The sequence below is a fragment of the Anopheles stephensi genome, chromosome 2 (assembly GCF_013141755.1).
Source record: "Anopheles stephensi strain Indian chromosome 2, UCI_ANSTEP_V1.0, whole genome shotgun sequence".
Lineage (NCBI taxonomy): Eukaryota > Metazoa > Arthropoda > Insecta > Diptera > Culicidae > Anopheles > Anopheles stephensi.
In genome coordinates, this window is record NC_050202.1 from 30,210,119 (window position 1) to 30,235,841 (window position 25,723).

Sequence of the window (25,723 nt, forward strand, 5' to 3'; positions counted from 1 at the left end):
CGTGATTCCAGGTACGAAACAGCCGGTCCGATCACGGGTACAACTGATAGGAAGCATAGAAACGGGCTGCTGGATTGAACTGAAGCCGGCTTGAAATGAGACGCCATTGCAAGCGCATGAAGTCGATGCGATCCAAGGCAGGAGGTGAAAAAATTGGAAGCCGCTTATGTTTTATGGTCAAATGTTCACAACTTTACTTTCTGCCAACCATTTGGAACACGTACTAAAAAGTAAGTAGAGAGAAAAACGGGAGTTAAATTTCTCCACCCGACTTGCTTTTCTCCAGCGCACGTTTTTCGACCAATGTTTACATCACTTGTTTTGGTTTGAAACTAAAGTTTAACGAACTATGTGGTCGGTGTCCAGCTGAAGTAGGTTCGTAATGCTGGTAAGGAAGCCAAAAATGGCGGGCCAAGTCCGTTTGAGGTAAAAGAAGAAATGCTTTTTCACAACCATTTGGCTTTTTCGTATAAAAAAGCCATAAGGATAAGCAGTTACATATCGCAGTGAGGTGATAAATACAAGATTTTCCATTCATCCTGCGATGCGATGAAAGTTCATCCGGTTGAAAACACCACCACTCTTCACTGTCATGCTTGCATTCATGATCCTTGCAAGAAGGACAACAAAACCAGATGAATGATTCATGGAATGAAAGATCGAGCTTCTTGCTACTCTTCTTATTTTATCCATTTCCGTCTGATGGGTGATGGAAGGAATGACACACGAAGAAGCAAAAAAACACACACACACACACACACACACACACACAAACAAACCTAAACCAGCTGCTGCTGCGTGTCCGTGCGTCGTGACGATCGCAGCAGCACAGAGAAAATTGCTCACAATGATGAGAGAGAGATTGTGAGGTAAATTGCAGACGCACGATTTTGCGAGAGCGCGAACGTCGTCAACGCGCCACCCCAAGACACGGCGGCTCGGCGGTCGAAAAAGCGCGAGCAGAGAAACATCACCCCCATCGATCGCGAACGCCCAACGCAACGCAACCCCCTCCTGCTTTTGTGCGAGAGGGTGGTTGCTGGTCGCGTTACTCTCTTTCGCCCAGTTAAACGGTACCTGGCTGTGGAGTTTTTCGGACGTCCGCACGTTGGAGCTTTCGCGTACAGCTTCGTTTACGGGAGTTACGCTACCGGGATCCCTTGGTTCGTGATGTGCAAAAGTGGCGATTCGTGCCAGAGTCTGTGCCCCAAAGCAGAGCAGTAACAGCAAGCAGTAAGTTGGGAACGATCCAGATATTTATACGAAATCCACCTTGGAGATTGTCCAGCGCGAAGTTGCAAAGCGATCTTTGCGCAATGGTGATGTGAAACGTGTCGATTGGCGATGTTGGAGGAATATGGAAACCCACCACTGAGTGGCGTGCCGTGATCTGTGCCATCCTCTCGCAGAAGTTATCTTTAGTGTACCATCAATATTTGCGTGAAGAACCATCTACGACGCATCTCTAAGTCTCTTGTTGGGTATTTTGTAGTTTTATTTAGAGGAAGTGGCACGTACAATGATTCCCTTGGAAAGAGAAGCAAAAAGGCAACACGCAAAACGAGGGCAACTGAAAACTAATATTAATCATGTGCATTACCCAGTGATCTTTGCTAATGACCTTTGGTTCTCCTTTTCCTACCACAGGCCGTTACTGATAGACCTCGTGCCAACAAATCTAGATCGCACACAGCACGGGACAAATTCAGGCTGAAGATCTTGAGCACAGTGTTATCGTGTCGTTCGTGGCGACTGTTTACTTTATCTCTTTTCACTTTCCTCCAGTAATTGAGTCGCTCTGGTACGCCTTTTGCATAGTGTAAGGGTTGTATGTGATTGTTCGTGACTCGTAGGCCAGTAACAAACGCACTTTGAAGTGATTGTTTCTCTCGAAGGGTCTTGTGTGCTGCTTAGCTGTGATGTGACACCGTACAGCAGTTGCTAAAGTGAAGAATGGCACGTACCTCGTTCTCTGTACGTAAGCGCGTATAAGTTTTTTTCCGGTTTCTTACGTCAGCTCCCGATCAGAAAACCGTTGTAAAGGGCGTCTGTGTGTTTTTTCGTTGTTGCCGCTGTCCCCGACAAGCGAACGGTGTAGAGAGCCTGTTTTGTGGTGAGTCTCGTGTAGTGGGGATTGATATTCAGCTACCCTTGTGATCGAGTAATAAAGGGTCCGTGTTTCCTGCCCTGTGGCGCGATTGTAGGAAACATTGCAAAAATAATTCAAATCGCTATTAAAGGGGTGCTTTCGGTTGGAATGCAGCGGTGTGTGCTTTATGCACACCGACAGGTACTACCTGTAGGGGGCTTGTGCTCGTATTAGATAATTAACACTGTGCACGTGCTCGCAGTGTACGCTTCTCCGCCAGTGAGTTCAACAATTCCACCGCTACTTTACGCTTGTCATCTGATCTCGCTTAATCATGGCCGTAATAGCGGCTTCATGATTGAGGCTTACAAACAGAGTAATTTTATGAGTAAAATACGATATAAAATTATAGAATTCGAATCAAATTGGCAGCATTTATCGATCACCTGTTTGAACAACCAGTTCAAAGTGGTACCACGCGTTCGAGCTGACAGCGTTTTGTTGACATTCCTTCGGTAGATTGTGCGCTGCCCTTCGTCGTCATGACGACGCGCGCGCATCACCTTGAAAGTGTTCAAAACAAATGGTTACAACCTTCGGACGCTGGTCTAAAATAGTTTTATGGTGAATTTTGTTTTATTCAAGCGTAAATAAGATTGGTTTTTTTTCTGTCGGAATGTAATCATTTTTTGACGTTCGCTAGCGCTGCGTAAAACATGTTAAAAGGAATATGATTTAAAAATTTAATGTTATTTAAACACCTTGTGACGATGGCGGACTAAAGCTGATTTAAGGTGATCTAAAGAAAGCACAGTCCTTGGTAGAACTTCATAGCTTGTTAATTGACGTCCTCCATCCTTGATGGAACCACACAGCTGTTTAGAAAACCGGTTTGGCTTCAACGTGATCTGAAGCCGCACGCTGGATCACATTAATACTATATTTCATCGCGTCTATAGAAGATGCAGCATCTACGCTGATTAGACGCTGTTTAGGTGCTGTTTAGGTACCTAAACAGCAATTTCGGGAATCTTAATATTTTTTTAATTGCATTTCGTCAGAACTGCAAGCCCAGAACCCATTCAAACCCGTTACTTTTTGGTACTATCTTGGCTAAATGCAACTGAAAGGCGGAATGGCTAATTGAAACAACAGACAAGAACTGTTTTACAACTTGCGTGGCAATTGCTTTCAAAATTCGTTTTGCAAAGCCACCAATCTTAGTGCCACATCGAAAACAATCTTATTGGCTTTAAATATACAGCCGGTAGTGTTGCGGTTACTGCTCCCAACAACAGATTTGGCCATTCCTTTTGTTCATCTGTACGCCCGTACCGCGAGATACGAGAAGAAGGCGCTCCGATGTTTAGGAAAAATGGACAGACAAGATAATAAAAAATGCGCATCAGTATCAATCTACGGCCAGAGACAGGCAGTTAGATCAATGGCGAGCTGTCTCATTTGTGTGTCGACTTGCGAGCTGAACTGGTGTGTGTGTGTGTTTAAGTGCTTTGTGAGCAGTTGGTAGGAATTATTAGTGCATAAAGTTATATAAGGTTTGTAATAAGCAAGATCACTGCTAGAGATTGCCGGCGATCGAAGGTGAATCATACCTATCAGATGTCACCAACATTGTATGCTAAACCGCGACACGAACAAAAAAGAAACAACTGTGCACCGTATCATACGCTCGTTATCTCTCGAAATAAATGGCCGCCATAAGTAACGGCTGTCAAGGGTTGGAATGAAGTCATTCTTGAATTAGTAAATTACGCCTGTGATGAGTAACGTCAATGTTCTCGAGCGTGACACTTGTTAATGGAGCGTACGGTGCGTTCTATCTCCGCTAGCTTAAATTCCGCGATAATATTCTACGCTAATGAGATGGAGGTCTCTGAGGTTCTTGTACTTGTTCAACGTATTTTAATAAATTTTAGATCTCGAGACCCTTTCTCTCTCTCTCTCTCTTTCTCTCTCTCTTATTGGCCTAAATACCTCTTACTTAGGTTATGCCTGCCATCTCTGGCTTACTAGACTTAATGGTACCACGTAGGATAGGATTTGAAACCCGGCTCTGCCGTATAGAGACCGGCGCCGTTGTCGCCTGTTCCACCGGGCTGCCCCATTATTGCTGTAAAGAAATTATCAAATTCTTCAAAACTATTAAATTAGTTTGGGGCGGTCTGGTGACCGAGGCGATCGGTCTTCACATGGCAGGACCGGGGTTCAAATCCCATCCAGACCGCCTTCCCGTACGTAGGGCTGACTACTTTGCTGCGGGTAAAACTATGTCACAGAAAGCCGGAAATCCGGGAACCTCTAGAGGCTGTTGTGCCAGGGAAGAAGAAGAAGATTAAATTAGTTTTTAAATTCCTAGTAGACACCACTTTCTCGGGACACAACGTTCTTCTAACCTTCTAACGAGTCTTCAACGTGCCTGCTTGCCCTAACACTTGAAGGCTTGCGGATGATAACGGGTTCAAATACTTATTGAGCCTGTAAGTACGATGGGGGATGTACATTTTTCCACACCCCATACGATTGCCCTCAACCACTTGCGAATGCGAACCGGTTTACGATAGGAAAAGCAAAGTCAAGCAAACGCCTTACGGACTTCAATAAATTCAGTGACAGTGAGCTACCAATTTTTACTTCACCGCGCACCAGAATGATGATTCATCGCACGCACGCTATCCTTGAACTGAATTCACATCCCGTATCATATGGCAGGGTGGGGGGTCGAGTGCTCTGTACGATCGGTGAAACTGTTATCCGAAAATTCGCGCCCCACCAGCAGCAGCCCGCTTCACTTACCACCATCGCGGAACCCATGGATCGTTCCGTCCGTTTTGTGGAGCATCCAACTGGATGGATGGTATCTAAATTTTGGGGAGTGCTAATTTGACTGTTTTTAACCATAAAGTCAACAGTCGCGCACGTGCATTCTACGCTGCCGCCGCTCTGCCTGTTCTGCGCTAACCTGCAACGCGTGGAAAATGGTCGTCATTATGATAAGCGTAACTGCGCGGGGACGCTCACCGAACGGTGTGTGTCCTCAGGTAGGTCTTATCAGCGCACACTCCGTACACCGGTGATACCTGCGGGCCCTTGCGTTTGTTTTCATGGGTGTGTAGTATTATTTTGGCTGCCGGTACGATCGTACGTGCCTCTGGTCAGTTCGCGCCTTTCACCGACCGGGGCTGGTACCGGCCGCTCATCAATCAGCCGTGCGCTGCAGTGTGCATTAGTGGGTAGTGTTGTGTTGCAGCTCTTCAATACCCGGGCAGGATCAATCGGGGATCAAGATGGATGCCAACTTCAAGCGAAAAACGATCCATCGCAGCATCTCGCTGCTGTTGCGTGACATCGGTAGGTGCTGAGAATCTGATCGTACCCGGATCGATCGACACGTTTCGTGCATCGATAATGGCCTACAAAGGTTGGCCCGAACGCCTCAAAACCCCCTTCCGGAGGAGGTTTTATTTGTGCTGTCCACTTAGCAATGGTTGTGTCTGCAAAAGGGCCTCCGATATCTAATCGGCATGCTATCATCAACCCAACTCCACCCGTTTCTGGTTCCGGACACCCCTCCTTCGCCGGAGATTTCGATTGCGATTGCTGGGCCTGTGATGGTATCGTACTGTACTTCACACCTACTATCAGCACCGCTTATCAGGGCCCACCCCAGCTGAAGTGAGTCGGTTGTACTAAAACCCAAAAGGTCCGCAATTTGCCAAAAGAGAAATAGTGGCACAGGTGATAAACAAGCGTAAAAGTGTGTGCGTGTCGGTCTATGTACCGGATGTGATAATGTTTATGCCCCGTTCCGTTCGTTTATGCAACATTTCCAGCTTCAATCTAGTTCGGAGCTCCAGGTATCGGAGACACCGCTCCCGTTTCGAGTTGGCAAATGGGTTCGAAGCGTAGTGTGTGTGCTTGCAAGTGTGTGTGTGTGCCGATAATGTGGTCGTAATCTACGATAAGATTTGAAAATCGACGCTGATTCATTGTTCGGCACCGGCCAAACGGGGGAACCAAGTGCGGGTCTCATCGTGATCGAGCGAGTTAGTGCCTTACCCAAAATCATTCTGTAACGATGTGAAGCGGGTGTGACGCTACGTTTTTGTGTGTTCGGTGGGAAAGAAAAGTGAATTCCGCAACTATGGCTGACGAATTTGAGCTTCTTGTTGGTGGTAAGAGTGGTGTGCCAGTGCAACATTAATGAATGGTGGCATAGAGTAGTAATTCTCCCTGTGTGCTATGAGTGATCGCAGACAGTTAGTACGTGGGGCTAACTGAAGGGTAGCGATCCGGAGTTAAGAGGTTCAAGTGTGCCCTATGTTATCGGTTACGGAGCGAAGAGTCAATTGTTAGTTTAATTCGCTCCAATGCTAGTGATAGTGTTCAGTGACGTAAACTTGACCTTAAAAGATCATCGAGCGATCGACAATCAGTTTAGGGCGCGTGTGATGGATTTTGCCTAAGTTTGCACTAATTTCTGAGCCCGACTTGGCGATGGTTATTTCGAGAAACGGGTGCCGTTCATTTATCACTTTCATTCCACCGATTGAGGGCTTATCAGGGGGGCTTTTTTTTCCTTCGTTGCGATAACGTATCGTGTGGTACACGTCCAATAATGGATGTTTGCATGAATTTTAACAAACCTCGCTTTCATCTCTTTTTCACCCACACACACACACACACACACCCACGCAAACCCTTTTTCCCTCTTTGTTGGATAGATCAGATGTCGCTGAGCGAAATCGGCACCTCCAATCCGGCACTGAACTGCGACGATACCGGTGCGGCATCCGATTCGACTGCACGCATCGATCATGCCACCGGGTGCCATCCGGCCGACCGGAATGCGTATGGCGAGAGCGGTGATGGGGCAGGCCCTGGAGGTGGTGGAGGAGCAACGGGACATCACCATGATGCCAGCCTGGCCTGCTACTCGATCCGTAGCGAGCCGGAGGAGTACGACGAAAATTTGGACGCCCCAGATTCGGTGACGTACCTATCGATCGGTGGCAACAATCCGGTGCTGGTGATACGGGAAAGCGATGCGGACAGTGTCAGCCCGGCATCGGAGATCCCGTACAGCTACGTGTACAATGCGCCGGTCAAGTTCGATTCCATGCGTCGCCACATTTTTATTCCGGGCCTGGAGATCATCGTGGAAATCGTTGACTACGAGCGTAGCCTAACGTCGCACGTACTTAATCCTAATCTGTAAGTGATTCGCGTACGCTGTGTGTATGGTGCAGTTCAAGAGGGATCCCGGTTTTTTTTTGCTGCTGTTCCAGATATACGGTGAAGCTCACGCACGGCCCATTTTCGTGGACCATTCAGAAGCGATACAACCACTTCAGGAATCTGCATCAGCAACTGACAACGTATAGGGCCTCGCTGCACATACCGTTTCCGACCAAAAGTCACAAGGAGCGGAGGGATAGCTTTCGGAACATGCATACCGTGCATCAGGCGACGGCATCGGTAAGAAGCGGTCTTGAAGAGCTGGACTGATCAACTAATGCGCACACCTTCACTTGCAGCCCGCCATGCAGCAGAAGCTTGGGAAACCGTTGAAGAAGATCAAGAAAAATGCGCTGCCACGGTTCCCGCTCAAGCCGGACTCGCTCGTTTCGTTCGATGCTATCCCGCAGCGGATCAAGCAGCTGGAGGAGTATCTGTACAATCTGCTGAACATCTCACTGTACCGTAACTTCCACGGCACGGTAAGGATCGCTGCTATGTGTGTTCAAGCAGTACTGGCTTGAAAGCTTTCTAACCATCGCTCCATTTCAGATCAACTTTCTGGAAGTGTCCCACATTTCGTTCATTTCGGCGCTGGGCGAAAAGGGAAAGGAAGGACCGATCAAGAAGCGTACCGGGTCGACCCGGCCCGGCCAGTCGGGGTGCAACTTTTGCGGTTGCCTTGCCGGTGGGTGCTGTGTGCGGTGCAGCTACTTTTGTACCGATGTGCTCTGGAGCAAGTGGCGCAACCGGTGGTTCTTCGTGAAGGAAACATGCTTTGGGTACTATCGGCCGAAGGACGGTGTGCTGCGGTGTGTCGTACTGTTCGATCAGGGGTTCGACATCTCGTCCGGCATGTACAGTACGGGCATGCGCAATGGATTGCAGATAGCGACCAACTCGCGGTATCTCGTAATCAAGTATCCCACGCGCCGGATGGCCAAAGAGTGGATGACGCACATGAAGCGGGTGGCGAACGAAAGTGCACGCGATTTTACGCTGCCCAACCCGCACCAGTCGTTTGCGCCGTCCAGGCCCGGGGTTCAGGCCGGGTGGTTTGTGGATGGGGCAGGGTATATGAGTGCGGTGGCCGATGCACTGGAGGGTGCGACGGAAGAGATTTTCATCACCGACTGGATGCTCAGCCCGGAGATCTACATGAAGCGGCCGGCGATCGATGGGGATTACTGGCGGCTGGATAAGATTCTGAAGCGCAAGGCGGAGCAAGGTATCAAGATCTTTGTGCTGCTGTTCAAGGAGCTGGACTTTGCGCTCGGCATTAACAGCTACTACAGCAAGGCGAAATTGGTGGAGCAGCATGAGAACATAAAGGTAGGCTGTTTTTTTTTTTTTCGTCGGAATGTCGTTTGATCTGATCTGATGATGGTTTCCTCCTCCACAGGTACTTCGACACCCGGATCATGCCCGAGCCGGGATACTGTTCTGGGCTCACCACGAGAAGCTCGTCATCATCGATCAAACGTACGCGTTCGTGGGGGGAATCGATTTGTGCTACGGCCGCTGGGATGACTACCAGCATAGACTGACCGATCTCGGAAGCATTTCCTCGTCAGCGAACAGCTCCGCGAACAATACTACCACCCGCAAACCGTCGACCGTGGTCGAACTGGACGAGAATGGTTCGGTGGCGAATCTGCTCAAATCTAGCAAAAATATAGCCATTGCAACGGCAGTCGATCGTCAGTCTACCGGATCCGTGGCAGCGGCCGCCCAGCAATCCGACAACGCCACCTCCACCAAATCCACCAAAGATGGTACGTCTAATGGCAAGCAGAAGCTCGCACACCACAACCCGGACGCGCCGGCTGCGATGGGCGAACCACCGGACAAGTTGCTGCAGGCAGCCGCCCAAGCACTCGGCGATCAGCAGCTACCGGCGGAGGAAAGGGACGAACTGCCCGAGAACATCAAGCAGAACACTCCCGAGATGGAGCGGCGAAACATAATGGGTATGATCAAGGATATGGGCCGCGATCTGAAGAATCGCATCACACTGTCCGAGCAGCCGGAGCATCCGCCCGGCACGGATGTGCTCACTGCCGGCGGAACAATCGTGATGGGTGGTGGACCGAAGAGCAACATCGGCAGCCCGGTCTATCTGTCGGAGGAGGAACGGCGCAAGAAGCAGCTGTACGGTGGCGATAAGGGTACGCCCGTGAAGGATATGGTCAGTCCGCAACCGTTCAAAAATGCGGCCATCTTTGAGCTGGACGGGCAGGCGAAGCTGTGGATCGGCAAGGACTACATTAACTTTATCGTGAAAGATTTCACAAACCTCGACATGCCGTATGTGGGTAAGTATGCCGGTGGGGCTAAAGGCGTTAAGAGAGATATAGGTAATTTCTATGATGGTATACAGAGACATTTTTTAGGTGTCCTCAGAGACGTCCTCGTATAATTAAGCCTTGAATTTGAACCTCGTTGAAAGGACCTCTTAAAAGGAGTCTGGTATATCGCAATCGAAAGGACCTAAGGTTTCATGAGCACGTTTTTGACATTATCCATTCCGGCCAGGGTCTCCAAGGAACCTAAGTCAAAATAGGTTATTGACAAGATAATTGATCGTCATGAAGTCCCAATGAATGGTTACCGTTGGCCCTCTATGATCTTGCGACTGAGAGAAGATTTCCACCTAACTATCAGGCGCCCAAACCGCTTCGCGTTCTTGGCCTGTTGCCGAAGCCTCCGATACCACTCAAGGTCTAGAGACGCCATCACTCTATCTCCTTTTATGCCTACAAAGTATGTCGATGTGGAAGGTCAAGAAAAACTTTACGGACTCGGAATCTGGAGGGTCTATAATGGGCGTTATGGTGAGATCATCGTACAGATTTCTAGAGCTATCGGCCACACATATTCTTCTTCGCTGGCACTACAACCACCATAGGTCTCGGGCCTGCCATTTATGGTTTTTTACCCGTAGCTGGATACTCAGTCTTGGGTATGGAGAGACGGTCTGGATTGGATTTGAACCCCGGTCCTGTTGTGTGAAGACGGCCCCCGACCCGTCTCCACATACAGAGCCAAACATCCTTCTGATCATCTTCCTTTCGAACACGACTAGGAGGAATTCTTCAGTTCTTGATAGAGGAAATCAACCATTAATTACAATCAATAGAACTAGGCTTGTCTTTAAGTTGCATGATGATTCATGATCATTAGTAGCAGAATCAGTATCCTTTCTTCTCGTTTCCTTGTCTTTCTACTTCAGTTAGATCTGTATAAATGTAATTTTGGATGTTCGATGCACAGCTACACGAACAATATTTGGACTCAAAGGATAGAATATGCTTACGATAGAGTTCTTGACAGTCTGGGAAGCTTGATTCTATCATCAAGACGCATCTGAATTCCATGCAAACTATAATTTGACGCCACTCGTCTAAATGGGCCCCTCTTCCCTATCTCCCCACCAGACTTGGTCGACCGATCGACGACGGTGCGCATGCCGTGGCATGACGTAGCAACGGTCGTGCTGGGGCAAGCTGCCCGGGACGTGGCTCGCCACTTCATCGAACGGTGGAACGCGGTCAAGCTGGAGAAGTGCCGCGAAAATGCCAACTACCCGTACCTGCTGCCAAAGAGCTACAATGACATCCGCGTAGACAGTAAGTTCCTGAATGTGCCGCTCCACCACGTCACCTGCCAGGTGTTGCGCAGCGCGTCCAGCTGGAACTGTGGTTTCATCGAACCGGACTACGTGGAGCAGAGCATCCACGAGGCGTACGTGCAGACGATTTCCAAGGCACAGCATTACATCTACATCGAGAACCAGTTCTTCATCAGCATGGAGCTCGGCAACAGTGTGGTGAAGAACCAAATATCGGAGTATCTGTTCAAGCGGATCGTGCGCGCGCATCGGGAGAAGAAAGTGTTTCGGGTGTACGTCGTGATGCCACTGCTGCCCGGGTTCGAGGGAGATGTCGGTGGGTCGTCCGGAATCTCGCTGCGTGCTATTACCCACTGGAACTATGCGTCTATTTCGAGGTACGTTTACGGACAGGAATTCATTGCTGTATCGATCACTAATAAACGTTTTTTTGGGTTTTTTTGTCTTCAGGGGTAAATCATCACTGCTCGAGCGGTTACGAGCGGCCGGTATTCAAAAACCTTGTGACTACATATCGTTCCACAGTCTGCGCACGAACTCGACGCTCAACGGCATGCCGGTGACGGAGCTGATTTACGTCCATTCGAAGCTGCTGATCGCAGACGACAAGGTTGTGATCTGTGGTTCGGCCAACATCAACGACCGCTCGCTGCTGGGCAAGCGAGACTCGGAAGTTTGCGTTATGATAACGGTAAGCTAAATATCCAACTCAACAAAAAAAAAAAAAGCGGTTCGTAGCTGCATCTCATCCTCATCTATTGCAGGACGAATCGTTCGAGGAGGGTCGTATGAACGGTGAATCGTACCCGTGTGGCGTGTATGCGGGCAAGCTGCGGAAGTTTCTGTTCCGCGAGCATCTCGGTTTGCTGGAACCGGACCCAAAGCGGGACCCGATCGATGTAACCGATCCGGTAATTCACACGTTCTGGAACGACGTTTGGCGACGGACGTCCCGCCGCAATACGCTTATCTACGACGAAGTGTTCCGCTGCATTCCGTCCGACAATGTGCAATCGTTCGCCATGATGAAGCGGTTCCTGGAGGACAAGAGTTTGCTACAGTCTAACCCGGACGGCATTCAGCAGGCCGTGGCAAGGATCGAGGGCTATCTGGTCGATCTGCCGCTAAAGTTTCTGTGCAACGAAATACTTACTCCGCCCAACACGAGCAAGGAAGGTTTTATGCCGACCTACATGTGGACCTAACCGAGGGATCGTGCCCGGCTTTCGTGCTGTTACTGTGCATTCCAACCAAGCCGTCAATCGTTACGTGTTATATGTTTGTAATGTGTGTGTGTTTTTTTTTTATATCGGTATTTATTTGCTCTCGTCTTACGTATAACAAGCTATGTGAACAAAGGACCATTTTTTAACCTATCGAGTGCACTTTTGTGTAAGCAAACAATTCCTTGACGCGTTAGTCCAGTACTTACGGTACATCACGAAGCGTGTATTCTGCCGCGCCGGTACAGTATACACGTTAAATGTTTTTCTGTTGTTGTTTGTCTGTTCTGGTCTTCCATGTACCACCATTTTGGCTCAAACTATGTTCGGGTGCAATTGTGAAACCATGATGAAGAGATTAAAGCAATTTGCAAAGCTCTGAGCAGAAGCAGTACAAGGTTCAAAACCGAAAAGAAAATATAGAATTTTTACACAAAAAATGTGATGTTTTATTTACTCGAGCAAGGTAGATTTGGTGTTAAAAGGGAGTGTGAGAACTTTGCTTATTTTTGTTTAGTGATATTATAACAATAAAGTGCCACAATATTGCTACATGAAGTACAGAACGATTACTCTTGGCATTTGAATGCCAACGGAAAAAGGAACATTTTAAAAGTAAGAACAGTAGCGCCACCTATATGTGAAGTGTAAGCGCTACACCGTCGCCATCTGTTGTCGTTTGTTAATTTTCATCACAACGCAGTGGGCGGCGAAAACGGAAAACTGTTCCGTTTTGTATCAACCCATACCGACCCACACATTTACACACAAATTCTGAGCAAAGCTATGGAAGGTGTTTTGTTTCATTCTCTCTGTTGATCGGTCCCTTTCTCTCTTTCGCACTTCTGTTATGACCGTCATCGTGGGGGAAAAGCTTTAGTGCTGTGATCGTGGTGCATGCGGCTCTTGCGCGATCGAGCTTGTTTTTTCTTGAATTTGTTTTAAAAATAGAAATTTGTGGAAAGATGTAATAGGTAAAGAAAATAAATAAAATAATACAGTATTTATTTAAAAAGTTACTTGTTTGCAAAGTATCCCGATTATAAGAGCATTCAAGAGAGCAAGATACTTATGCTAAAGACGATGTCATTCCAGTGCCTGTTGAGTACGGTCAGCCCAATAGTGAGATTTATGTTTAGGCCATGGAATTGCCCTGGCCATTGTAGCGAACCTTTAATTGTCCTATTGTCCTAGAGATTGATCTCCTCCTTATCTAAGGGTTTAGACCGCTTGCTTATTTTTTTTTTTGGCAAACTTCTACTACTTAGAAGTGCCTCAATCTAATGTCTATGGCTAATGACTATGTCTTCAATGTTTGCCTGTATCTGAATTGTCTGATAGAAGTAATATTCCGCGCCTCAGAAGTGTTGGGACTAGGTTGAAGAGTAAAAAGGCAAGCCCATCTTGCAATGCAACCACTGAAGTTACTCCCAGGATCAGTGCAGGAATGCAATGGAAGGCCTCTAACGCATCGAATCTGATGACTATCCCAGAGCCATAGGCAAAGTCCCCTAAGGGAGTTAGTGGCTCTGTAAAACCCCACCACCAGTTCAAAGGAAGATACACCTCCGTCGATACAAACCGGGTCTTTTTGAAGCCCCGGGGCCTAAGCATGTGCTAAGTTTGCTTATACAGTCCTTAACACAATTATACGAACATAATTTTTTTTAAGAATGAAAAAAAGAACTAGACGAGATAGCTTATGCTGATATTATAGTAAGTTGCGGAGAAGAACAAAACACGCATTTGTAGCTGTTTTGCAAGAGGAGCTCCTAGCCGAACTTTACATTGCGATAAATTTTGCTTTATTTTTCCAATATTTTGTAACATTTTACTTACCTGTAAAATAGACTGCCTTATTTTTACTCTAGACTTTTTCTGAGATTGCTGTACATTATGTAAAGCAAAGTATGTTCAATATTTGGCCAATTTTCGCTTTCCTTATCCATTTCTTGCACTGCTTGTAGATATTGCTTTTTTTAAACAATATTAAAAATGCTTTAAATCCTTTAAAATACTGAAATGTATACATGTTTTACAAAAAAATATGAAAAATAAATATCTTTTCGGGTAGCCCAAAAACATGTAATAAAATTATTCAAAAATATATTTACATCGATAACAGTTGTGTCAAGTTACTAGAATTGTTGGACAATTCTGTTACTGTGTAACTGTACCAGTTTTCGGCATGTTAGTGCAGCTGGTCAGAAAAAAATACAAATACAATTATTGAACTGAATAATTTTGATTGAAGGTGGTATTATTTTGGTTTTAAAACTGTCAAAGAATGTTTTAGCATACATAATTTATTGATTTAAATCAGTTTTTAATAAATATTAGCAAAAATGCAAACATTGGTTTTGCTCCTGTTTTCGGCAGAACTCCCCCCCATTTTGGGCAGGCTGTGTTCCTATTTTCGGCATCGCGAATACACGATTTAAAACACTCGAAAAGGTGTAATTGACCAAATAAAAATATTTTAAACAATTTTCCACTTTCCATTTCCACAAAATTCTCGATAAAAAGTATTTATTTATTTAAAGTGTGACGGCTAGACGCCGTATAGTCAACACCGCGTGTGTTGACGAATTACTATTTCACAAATATAACAAAATACAACAGTTGACAAGGAATTTCCTCCCTGTCATTTGCCTTATCCCGGGCATACTCGGCTGTGGATGTGTGGCTATTGTGGCGTGATAGTCCAGGTCTATTTTGGTGGTAGTATTGAAGTGCTCTATTGGATGTCCGATATTTTGGTCCAGTTCTATTGCTGTCTGTGGGTGTGATGGTGGTGTGTATGAAACATACAACATCCTTCCGAGTTTGGTCTGACAAAAAAAAAAAAAAAAGAGAACAGCAATCTGGACAGTTTGTACATTTGCCTGCGTAAAGCGCTCCTCAAACTGCCCAGCAGTGATAGCCCAAACTCTACCAGGCCAGCACCGAATCCAGAAAATATCGGCAAGTTCCATCCCGTAACAGCAGGGTCTCTGCTAATCACGAGGCTGCACTCGCCGACCACCTTCGAACCCAACGCCAGCCAGGCCGGGCTCGCCCCATCAAGGCTAGACAGAGAAGAGGAACACTGTTACTCAAAAAAGTCTGACTCCCTTTTTACTACAGTGTCAGTATTGACCTCGGATGCTCTTGCTTCGTCAGCGGGTCACCCGTGGCACTACAAAAAAAAAAAAAAAAAAAAACACTGAAGGCAAAGTCTTGATAAAAAGTAGTTAAATGATTGATTTTATGTTGCCTGTTGTGGATATCAAACTGTCCGAGTTTGACGTCTCTCGAAAAACGCTCGGATTGAGGATTGAGGGACGCGGGATTGAGCTGATAACCACGTTAACCGGCAGCCTTTAAAGTGAAAAATTAATCATTTATCGGATTTGTAAAATCTTAATGAGCTTTGAATAAATTTTAAACCAATTTTAAAAATTTTAACAATTTTTTTAAGCTCTAGTTTGCTAAATTTCAATACTGCCGAACTATCGACACAAAGCAAATCGGACGAAATGTTTTGAGCTCGGCACCAATATTTCGATATTTCGGTAAATATCAATCTAAATGCGCCAAAGCTTCGTATTTAAAGAATAAACAATGATGTTAACCTTTAAAAGTTTTTTGTTTCCATAAGTTTGCTATTTTTACATACATACCTATTGCTTGCTATTTTTTTACCTATAGTTTGCTATTTTTTTTTTACATACCTGTCCAAAATAGCCAGCCAATAGACACTGCCGAAAACTGGAGCAGTTACTCTAGTAGCAGAGAACAATATTTTCCTTAGATGCATACGTCGGTAAGGCTATAAGGAGGGATTTTGCATGTGCAAAACATGTGTGCAAACAAGTGTTCGTATAGTTCTGTTAAGGACTATGCAATGATCCGCCCCTGCCCCGGATTGAAGACTGTATTGAGATTGCTCTTGATCATGCCGCATGATCAACAGCCTGTTTTTAATGCTTTAAACTGCTGAAAGCGGAAAATTGAGAGTAGCTCTTAGTGTGGTAAATTGTACTCAAGTCTTGAATCAAATATCAAACCTCAACTAAAGAATTTGAATAGAAGCACTCCCTACTTTTCCTCTATTGCTCTCACCAGACGTCAAGTGTTTGAGCAAAGTAGTTTAAAAAAATCGCCCATTAAACGATAAGAAATCTCGGCAGGAAATATCACAAATCAGTACATCACAAATTTATGCACTGCAGTATCATCACCCCGTACGCAATACGATCAGATTCATGTGCGCACAGACAACATAAAAAAATTGAATGAAGTGATGAAGGGGGCTATTACGGGACAAGTAGCCGACAACGCCAGCAAAAAAAAATCGGCTACGAACCGACACCGAAAAACGAACGTTCCGAAATTCGAGCCAAGGCAAAGGTTAATGTTTTCCACCTCCACTGTGCCCCAGCAACCCGGCCTGGATTTGCACGGTCTCGGTGTGCCTCCTTCCCATAGACTTGGCGGGGAGCTTTATTTTTTTGGCAACGATGACTGACGGTGCAGATGGGGGGTTGAAGGGGGGGGGGGGTAAGTAAGTGAGCAATTTTTTTCACGGTCAGCTTACCGGTATTGATCCCACGGGTGGGGTGGGTCGGGTTTGGTGTTGGGTAGGGTTGGTGTTGAGCACCGGTTCATCAGTTTGTTGGCCCCGTTGGCCCGGTGCCCAGGCAAAAACGACCAAAACAAACGCCCTGGTGGACGGTGGGAAGGTGGGTGCATGTTTCGCGCATTATGTCAGCCAGCCGCGACAACCACCAGACAAAGGCCACCAGACAGAGGGCGGGAGACTGCGGAGGGAGGCAGGCGGCACATTGTGTGGTGGCGCTTGGCAGTTTTATTTTTTGTTCGGTTTGTTTTGATTTTTTTTGTGTGCTTCGTTGCGGACGGGCAAGAGAAAAAGCGTGGAAGGCAGAATGGTCAAAAAATCAAAAGCTCAGCTCGAAAAAACGGGGCACGAGATTAGCATTTTGTGTTGTGAGCGATTTTGGCTTATTATTATGCATTCGTTGCAGCACTGTGAAGGAAGGTGTGGAGTTAACGAATTCCCGGCAGTGGGGAAGGGAAATGGATGGCAGGAAGAAAATGGGAACGATAGGTTGCAAGGAAGATGATAGGAAGGGATTTTTTAATAAAGAAAAGTAGCAACAAGCTTTCGCTTTCGATTTTCATAATATTTGGAACCTGGAACAAAAAACAATTAAATCTCTAGATGCTTCATAAGGCTTGTTGATTTAAGTCACTACCATCAAGCAATCCAATGGCTGGTTTTTGAACATTTTGACGAAATTAAACGAATGTTTAAGCTCATCCTCAGCCGTATCCATATGGTACATCGCAGGTCCTCAAAGGTCTATCACTCCCAGAATCTCGAAGCTCGAGTTGTTTGGGCCCTTTAAAATCCATTCCTTTAAAAGCATCCAAGATGAGGCATGATCCGCCACTTGATTCAGCTACTGGTAAATCAAGGAAGTTGTAGACCGGGACATCCTGAAGCGGAGGTCCAGAGTAGACAAATTTGTAGCTCTCAATTATGGGGCGGTCTGGTGGCCGAGGTGATAGCGGTGCCGGTCTTCACACGGCAGGACAGGGGTTCAAATCCCCTTTCAGAACGCCTACCCCGTACGCAGAGCTGACTGCTTAACTACGGGTAAAATTAAGTCACAGAAAGCCAAAAATGGCAGGCCGAGACCTTGCCGAGGTTGTGTAGTGCCAAGCAAGATGAAGAAGTATGGAGCATTGATCTGATTTCTACACCACCTCATTTTCATGCACCTCGTGTCTCAACTTCATCAGGCTTCAGCAAATGAAATTATGAGCGATCGCTACATAACTAACGAACCTATACCAACCGGCTGTGCCTAAAGGTTTCAATGAGATGTATCAGAGTTTTGACTAAAATAAAATTTGTTTATAAATTTACAAAAGGGCCTTCGGTTTGTGTTTACGCATATTGCCTGGCTTACTAGACTTAATGATACCACGTAGTTGGATAGTCCTCACCATGGTGAGACAGTTCGGATTTGAACCTCGGCCCTGCTGTGTGAAGACCAACATCTTTGTCTAAGCCAACATTTGTCTAAGCCACCTTTTGGCTACCATAGTCAAATTATGCTTCCCATCCTTTTCAGAGGATCAGATTTACTAGGATTAGGATTACTCTATGGACTAGAATCGTTACAACGTTGTACAAGTGTCGGCATAGCGTTTATTCCTTCATGAGACTATTACTGGGAACTTTGACGCTCTGTCTATACTTCCTGGCGCCTGTTAGATCTTTCGTAGGGTAGGCAATTGTTAGGATCAGATTTAATTATTTGATGTATTAGCGACCCAATTACACAAATGGAGAATTGCAATAATGCTCTAGGATTGGCGGCCGATTTGCATTCGACAGTAAACTCCATCAAAAATATTTTAAGACAGCTTGTTTGACGAACATTTCTTGTTCGTTGTAGCTTTTCATTTATTTACTTCCACTTTCAATTTTTATGTTCGTGTATTTAAAGATTTACTTTTCAAATTATTTATGTAGGTAAATAACGTCGGATGACTAATGAGGTAAATAATAAACATTGTTACCAAAGTCCCTGCTTGTATGATAACTTTGAATGAGTATTTAAAATAAAATGGTATTTTTATGCACAAAAAAGAAATCTTAATATAAAACAGGTGTTAAGAAAAACTGTAAGCTGAAAACTAAAAATATTTAAAATAAGAAAATGTTAATAGAGCAATACGGCCAGGCCGTTCTTTATGAATAAAAAAAAAATAAGAAAATGTAAATAGGAACCTCAGGACGACCATAGTAAAAAGCATAGCGTAAAAAAAGTATTGTCTTATGCATTACATTTTGTCTAAACTATGTTATTTTAGCTTTTATTGTGTGTGTGTGTTTTTTTTTTAAACTGTGAGTGTTATACCTTTTATCCGTTTTTTTAGCCGTTGATATTGCCGCACTTACCCGAGCGCTGAAAGGACGTATACAATATCAACGGCTACTATGACAATATCATCTAAGGACATCACAATAAAAGGTATTTGATTTCCCTGTCATCTGAAGCCGTTTCCATATCAACTAGCTTTGTTTGCCATTCGATCTAAGAAGCCTGCCATACAAATGGATGCTATTGCCTTACCAACTGAAAAACCCTGTATTTTTGTTTTCAAATATTTTGATCCATAAATGACACTATCAAGCAGATACTTCTCTATTACATTCTGCATCCCTTTTTCCCGATGTATTTCCAGTCCATTTAAGAAAAGCTAGTTTTTAGAACGATTCTCACATTCAATTTAAGCTTTGATTATGAAATCCTTAATTCCCGCGACAGCCAGTGTCTTGCTAGCAATGTGACGTCAGGACAATCAGGACACGTGCCGGGCTACACGCTAAAGTAGCAACGGCATCCTAATAGCTGGATGAAGCGAGCAGACTTTCTCACTAACTCTCACACCTTTTGCTCTCTTCTTCTCTCTCTCCATTTCCCTCATGAGATGGCTCGAAGTGACAGTGAACCGGCACCCGGTTCAGTAGCCCAGACAGAACCCATTTGGGTGAAATTTTATTAGTTTACTCACCTTTCATGCTCGAACGCTGTTTCCTGAACAAACTGTCGCGAGGTCCGTGGGGCAGGGCGCCCATCGATGCAAAATTTGGAGAAAAGGTGCACTTGGGTAGGAAAACACTGTGTGTGTGTGTGTGTGTGTGTGTGTGTGTGTGTGTGTGTGTGTGGCTAACGCTGATGAGGCTAGACGGTTTGAATGGCGTTAACTGGAAGCTTTATCGGTAAACATTGACTTCGATTACTTGGAGAAACGAAGTGAATCACGGCACTACTGTTCGGCAGAATAAGCTAGGGGAGTGAAGGAAACTATCGGATTTAGTTACTGGAAAAAAAGAAAGTCTGATGCTTAATTAATGTTATCACGAAATTACATCGTTCGTGGAGTTGTTGTGCTCGCTTTAGCTTACGTTGAATTTGTTCAACTTTGCAAATGAGATTTAAAAGTTCCAAGGATTTAGAGAGCTTCAAAGATGAAACAAAAACACGATAAACTAAGACAAGTAACGAGTAAAATTTAGAAATGTTTTATAAATGAAAATAAGTTTGAGAACAATTCAAAGTAATACTTTTAAGTGTAAAAAACATCGCAAAAAACCAAAAAAAAAATGATAAAGAAACATATAAAAAAAGGCTGGAACAAATGAAGAAAGCAGCAGCAGTAGGTAATCGGACATGTTCAAACCACGGTGTTCCAACAATTTTCCTATACATTTGTACTCTGTTTGTTTGCTTCTTATGATCGTGTGGAAAATTGTTTCACACCTAGCACGGGCATCATCATGTGCCATTAGTGTTTGTTCGACTCGGTCGCACCGAACCATAGTTATGCTGGCCACGTTCCCCGGTTTTATGTCTTCCATCCGTCCTGTCGCTGCGGTCCTCGTGCCAGTATGTGTGTGTGCCTACTGTTGTGGCGGCATGTTTTCGCTTTCGTGCGTGACGCTAGGCGGACACGGCACGACATGCATACATATGTTGCACCGGCCCGGACTCAGCACAACCACAACGGTCAGTGACTTTAGGCGTACCTTCGGTGAACTCCGAATCTGTCGGTGAACTTTTTGCGTACTGCGCGCGTGAGGGTTTGGGGAGGAAGGTTTATTTTTTCCTGGTGGGGATTAGTATCACTCAGATGGTTCCGTGTGCTAAGTCTTCCCGCCCAGTCCGGCTTTGGTCGATGTTAATGCAGGAAGATGAAATAACTTATTGTGTTTGGCGTCAGATGTTGGTCGAACGTTGCGCAAGTACGTGGCCGGGTTTGCTGAAGAGCAGGGTATTAAATAAGATAATTAGATAAGCGTTCATTATTGGGAGTAAAGTATTTTCTTAATGGTTCGGGAAGTGGGGATCGATCGATGTTTCGCTTCCGTCCGGTAATGCTGGGATGGGATGGGGGGAATAAAAGTATTAGAAATGGATTCGGGATGAGGAAGAGTATATGGTGGGGTGAAGTGAAAGCACAATTTGGTCTCGTAGAAGTATCTAACTGCAGTAGGTAGATACAACACCTTTAAGAGTTTGAAAAAATATACGCCAGGGTAAACGGTAGTTCCAAGTGACTTGGAGGGATTCAACAATCCACCAACCATGTTTGGTAGCAATAGAACCTGGCACCTGGTATTCTGCGACAAGGACTCTGTCCATAGTCGACCCTACTAGTCGTGATCGAGAGGAAGATTCTCTGAAGGATCTTGGGCCTCGTGGAGTCTAGATCCAGACCTGATCAAGAACAGACGTAATTTCGCCTATCTCTTGGGTCGTTAAATACAAATACACACACCTGAATCAGTAGTAAATAGCACACACGCCTGCCATCACGATGGCAGGGAAAGGAAGACCCAGGGGCAAGAGGCCCAGAATCGTACCACTGAGTACACAGACTGACGCATCGGACGATCAACAATGCAGATCCGATCGCTCCGAAAACAGTTTTGCGTTGCTGAGCGAGTGCGAAGCAGATGTTACCAAACTCCAGGCTAGTGCCCCGAACAAATCAAAAACCCCCAATGCCACTAACATCAGTGCGTCGTGCAATAACAAAGTTCCACCAGTAGTAGTGAAAAGTTCATCGGTACAATTCGTGCACAAGTGTGTAACAGCAGCTGGCGTAGTGCGTTATACTACGAAACAGACAAATAACGGTACTAATGTTCTAGTAACCAATACAAACGACTTCCACAAATTGAAAAAGCATTTAGAACAAAACAATATTGCGTTCCACACCTTCCAGTTAGAGGAAGACAAATCAACGAAAGTTGTGTTATACGGTCTACATGAACTTCCTACTGAAGACGTAATGCAAATTCTTCAACAAGAAAATCTAGCTCCAACTAGTGTCAAAAAACTAGCTATAAAGCAAAAACGATACGACGATCAAGCCGTATATTTAGTGCATTTTCGTGCGGGTACCACTAGCATGCAGCTACTACGAACAATCCCGGCCCTGGACCACTGTGTAGTGAAATGGAGTTTTTTCTCCAAAAGGTCAGGTCCAATGCAATGCAAACGATGCCAACTTTACGGCCACGGTGCGAACAATTGCAATCGCATCGCCAGATGTAACAAGTGTGCGGAAGAACACAGCTCCAATCTATGTCCTCTCACAGCAGGGCCATCAAAAGGCGACGGGAAAGTACCAGAGCACAAATTAAAGTGCGCTAACTGTGGTGGAAACCATACCGCCAGTTACAGCGGGTGTCCAAAGCGACCTGCACCTAAGACTACCAAAACGCTAACTAGGCCATCAAGTGGATTCAACATGGTTAGTAATAACTTCCCAGCACTTCCTCTTTCCGCTCCAATTCCAGGTTGGAAGCAAATAAACACAAAAACTACAAGATTTGAAAATCTTGAAACCCAAAACACCACGCCTGGAGATCAGGAACTTTTTAATGCAGAGGAAATTGTTCCAATCGTAGGAGTAGTTTTTCAAAAACTAAAAAAATGCAAAACCAAACAAGATCAGATCACAGTGATCATAGAAGTAATAGCTAAATTCTGTTTCCCGTGATGGATACTAGCAATGATAGCTTAAAAATTTCCTACTGGAATGCCAATGGCATTGCCAATAAACGTTATGATTTGGCTCATTACCTAAATCACCAAGATATCCATGCCATGCTGATAGTAGAAACATTTCTAAAACCAGTTAATACATTTTCCATCCCAAGTTACAAAACATACAGAGTAGACAGAACAACAGGCCCAAAGGGAGGAGTACTTATACTAATTAAAAACAATTTAAAACATCAACAAACAAAACACCTAAAACTTTCGATTTTAGAAACCATTGGCATTAAAATATTTACAGTTCAAGGTACTTTGAATTTGGTTGCAGCATATCACCCGGGGAAAAACACCAATTTTTCTATTTTCAAGCAGGATATTCAGCGAATTACTGCTTCTAATGAAAGCTTTTTCATCTGTGGCGATTTTAATGCTCGTCACAAGTCTTGGAACTGTCTTTCATCAAACTCTGCAGGAAAACTTCTTTTTGAGGAATCACAAAAAGGACAATTTTCTATTTATCACCCTGACAAACCCACATACATACCAAAAGATCCAAATAGAAATCCGTCCACACTTGATTTAACACTGACTAATAATCTCAGATCGTTTACCCAACTAGAAACAATCACTGCTCTCACGTCCGATCACCTACCAGTTATATTTAGCTTAAAAAGATCTTCTACAAATACCATTCCTGATAAAGGAATTCCCGACTACAGTAAAGCAGACTGGAATCTGTATAAAAATATAATAAATAATTCAATTGACTTGTCCACTACACACATAAACGCCATAAGAACTCCCGAACAAATTGATAATATGATCCATACTCTTACCACGACCATATCGACAGCAAAAAATAGAGCTATCCCAATAGTAATTCCAGGAAAATACAAAATCATAATTCCTGACCACATAATATCACTCATCAAACTAAGAAACAAATACAGGAAGAAATGGCAAAGACACCGATTAAATTTAAACTATAGAAACACTTATTACTATCTTAAACATGAGATTGATTCAAAAATGTCTATGGTACGGAACGCTGCTTGGTCTAACGCACTTATCAATATTAACATGCAGCATAATAATAACAATAGATTATACAATTTTGTTAATATTATAAAAAATAAACAAAGAACCATCCCAACCTTAAACATCGAGAGCCAAAAGTTACTTACAGCGTCTGAGAAAAGCAACGCTCTTAAAGAACACTTCCAAAAGGCCCACGGATTAACTTTCGATAAAATAAGCCCAATAGAGAGAAAAATTATTAACTCTAATAGGGTTTTCTTTGCATCGAATCGCACACACTCATTAAGCTCACAACAATTGATCAAACCTAAAACTCTATTGGAGCTTATAAAAAATCTTAAAAACAAAAAATCCTGTGGAGTCGATGGAATTAATAACAAACTAATTAAACATCTTCCCATAAAAGCAATAGTGTTTCTAGCTAAAATTTGTAACGGTTGTCTTAACATTGGCTATTTTCCCACCCAATGGAAAATTTCTAAAATTATTGCCATTCCTAAACCCGGAAAAGACCACTCAAAGCCCGAAAATTACAGACCTATTTCCCTTTTGAGCTGCCTTGGAAAGATATTAGAGAAAATAATCTCTATACATTTACGGACCCATATAGAAGACAACAATATTATACCTGATACTCAATTTGGATTCCAACCCAATAGATCAACAACTCACCAAATACATAGACTGAAAAAAGAAATAATAGAGAACAGATCTAGAAAAAAATCGACGGGTTTAGTTTTGTTGGACAATGAAAAAGCATTTGATTCTATTTGGCATAACGGATTGTTGTTCAAGTTAATCAGGTTCAAATTTCCGATTCACGTTATTAAATTAATTAGTTCATTCCTCTACAACAGAGAAAATAGAGTTCATATAGGACTAACTATATCAGATCCATATGAACCTCTAGCTGGTGTTCCCCAGGGTAGTATACTGTCACCATTTCTTTTTAATATCTATGTAGCCGATGTTCCAACTTCCCCAAGAACCTCAAATTACCTTTATGCAGATGATTTGGCAATTACAGCTGCTGCTAAAAATCCTAGATCTATCATCAATCCATTAAATAAGGCACTTAAAGCGTATGAAAAATTCTGTATGTACTGGAAACTAAAATCAAATTACAACAAATCAGAAGCTATATACTTCACGAGAAACACGAGTTTTCGCAAATTACCTCAAAGCGAGTTAAGATTTAATCATGGTACCATACAATGGAAAGACAATATAAAGTATCTGGGAGTTCAATTGGAAAGACACATGACATTCAAAAATCACATAGAAAACATATTGGAAAGAGCCGACAAACTGATTAAAATACTTTACCCTTTCCTAAACAGAAAATCAAAATTAAATCAAAAAAATAAATTGCTCATTTATAAAGTATATGTTCGGCCTATTATCACATACGCAGCCCCTGTTTGGAGTAGCTGCGCGTTGGTCCATCGCAAAAAAATTCAAATCAAGCAAAACAAAATACTTAAAATGATTCTAAATGTACCACCGTGGTACAGAACTAATAATTTGCATAATAAGCTTAAAATTTTGAAAATTGATGATTATTTATTAAAAAATAGTATAAATTACCTTAGCAGATGTATTCAAAACTCCAGTCGGATTATTCAACAATTAGTAGAATAAGTCTACAAAATCTTCAAATAACGTTAGGTTGAACGGATTATATTCTATAGTTTCTCTTTAGGATTAAGTTTAGGTTAGTTCTGTATTTAAGGTTAGCTTAGTGTTTAAATATTTTTTTTTTCTCAATCGTGGTTTTTTTTTTGCATTTTTTCCGCAACTAAATAAGTTCATTCAAATCAAAAGATTTTATCACAGCAATCACTAATCTAAAAATTCAATTATCAATGTGGAGTGCAAGTTTAGCGAACCCATTATT

General features: G+C 43.9%; 1 protein-coding gene across 3 annotated transcripts; it reads left to right on the top strand.

Annotated features, from left to right (window-relative positions):
- Positions 1–5,076: 5,076 nt before the first annotated feature.
- On the top strand, positions 5,077–12,633 carry LOC118503448 (phospholipase D2). 3 transcript variants are annotated; one of them, XM_036036715.1, is made up of 9 exons: positions 5,077–5,458; positions 6,832–7,321; positions 7,396–7,585; positions 7,645–7,827; positions 7,898–8,677; positions 8,748–9,702; positions 10,783–11,353; positions 11,427–11,667; positions 11,741–12,633. In XM_036036715.1, exons 1-9 carry the CDS (start codon positions 5,395–5,397, stop codon positions 12,179–12,181), a joined length of 3,915 nt encoding a protein of 1,304 aa, XP_035892608.1. In that variant the 5' UTR covers positions 5,077–5,394; the 3' UTR covers positions 12,182–12,633. The 3 variants fall into 3 exon arrangements, with proteins under 3 accessions (XP_035892608.1, XP_035892609.1, XP_035892610.1); XM_036036716.1 differs by having other exon boundaries at positions 6,837–7,321; XM_036036717.1 differs by having other exon boundaries at positions 5,079–5,458; positions 8,748–9,660.
- The last annotated feature ends 13,090 nt before the right edge of the window (positions 12,634–25,723 follow it).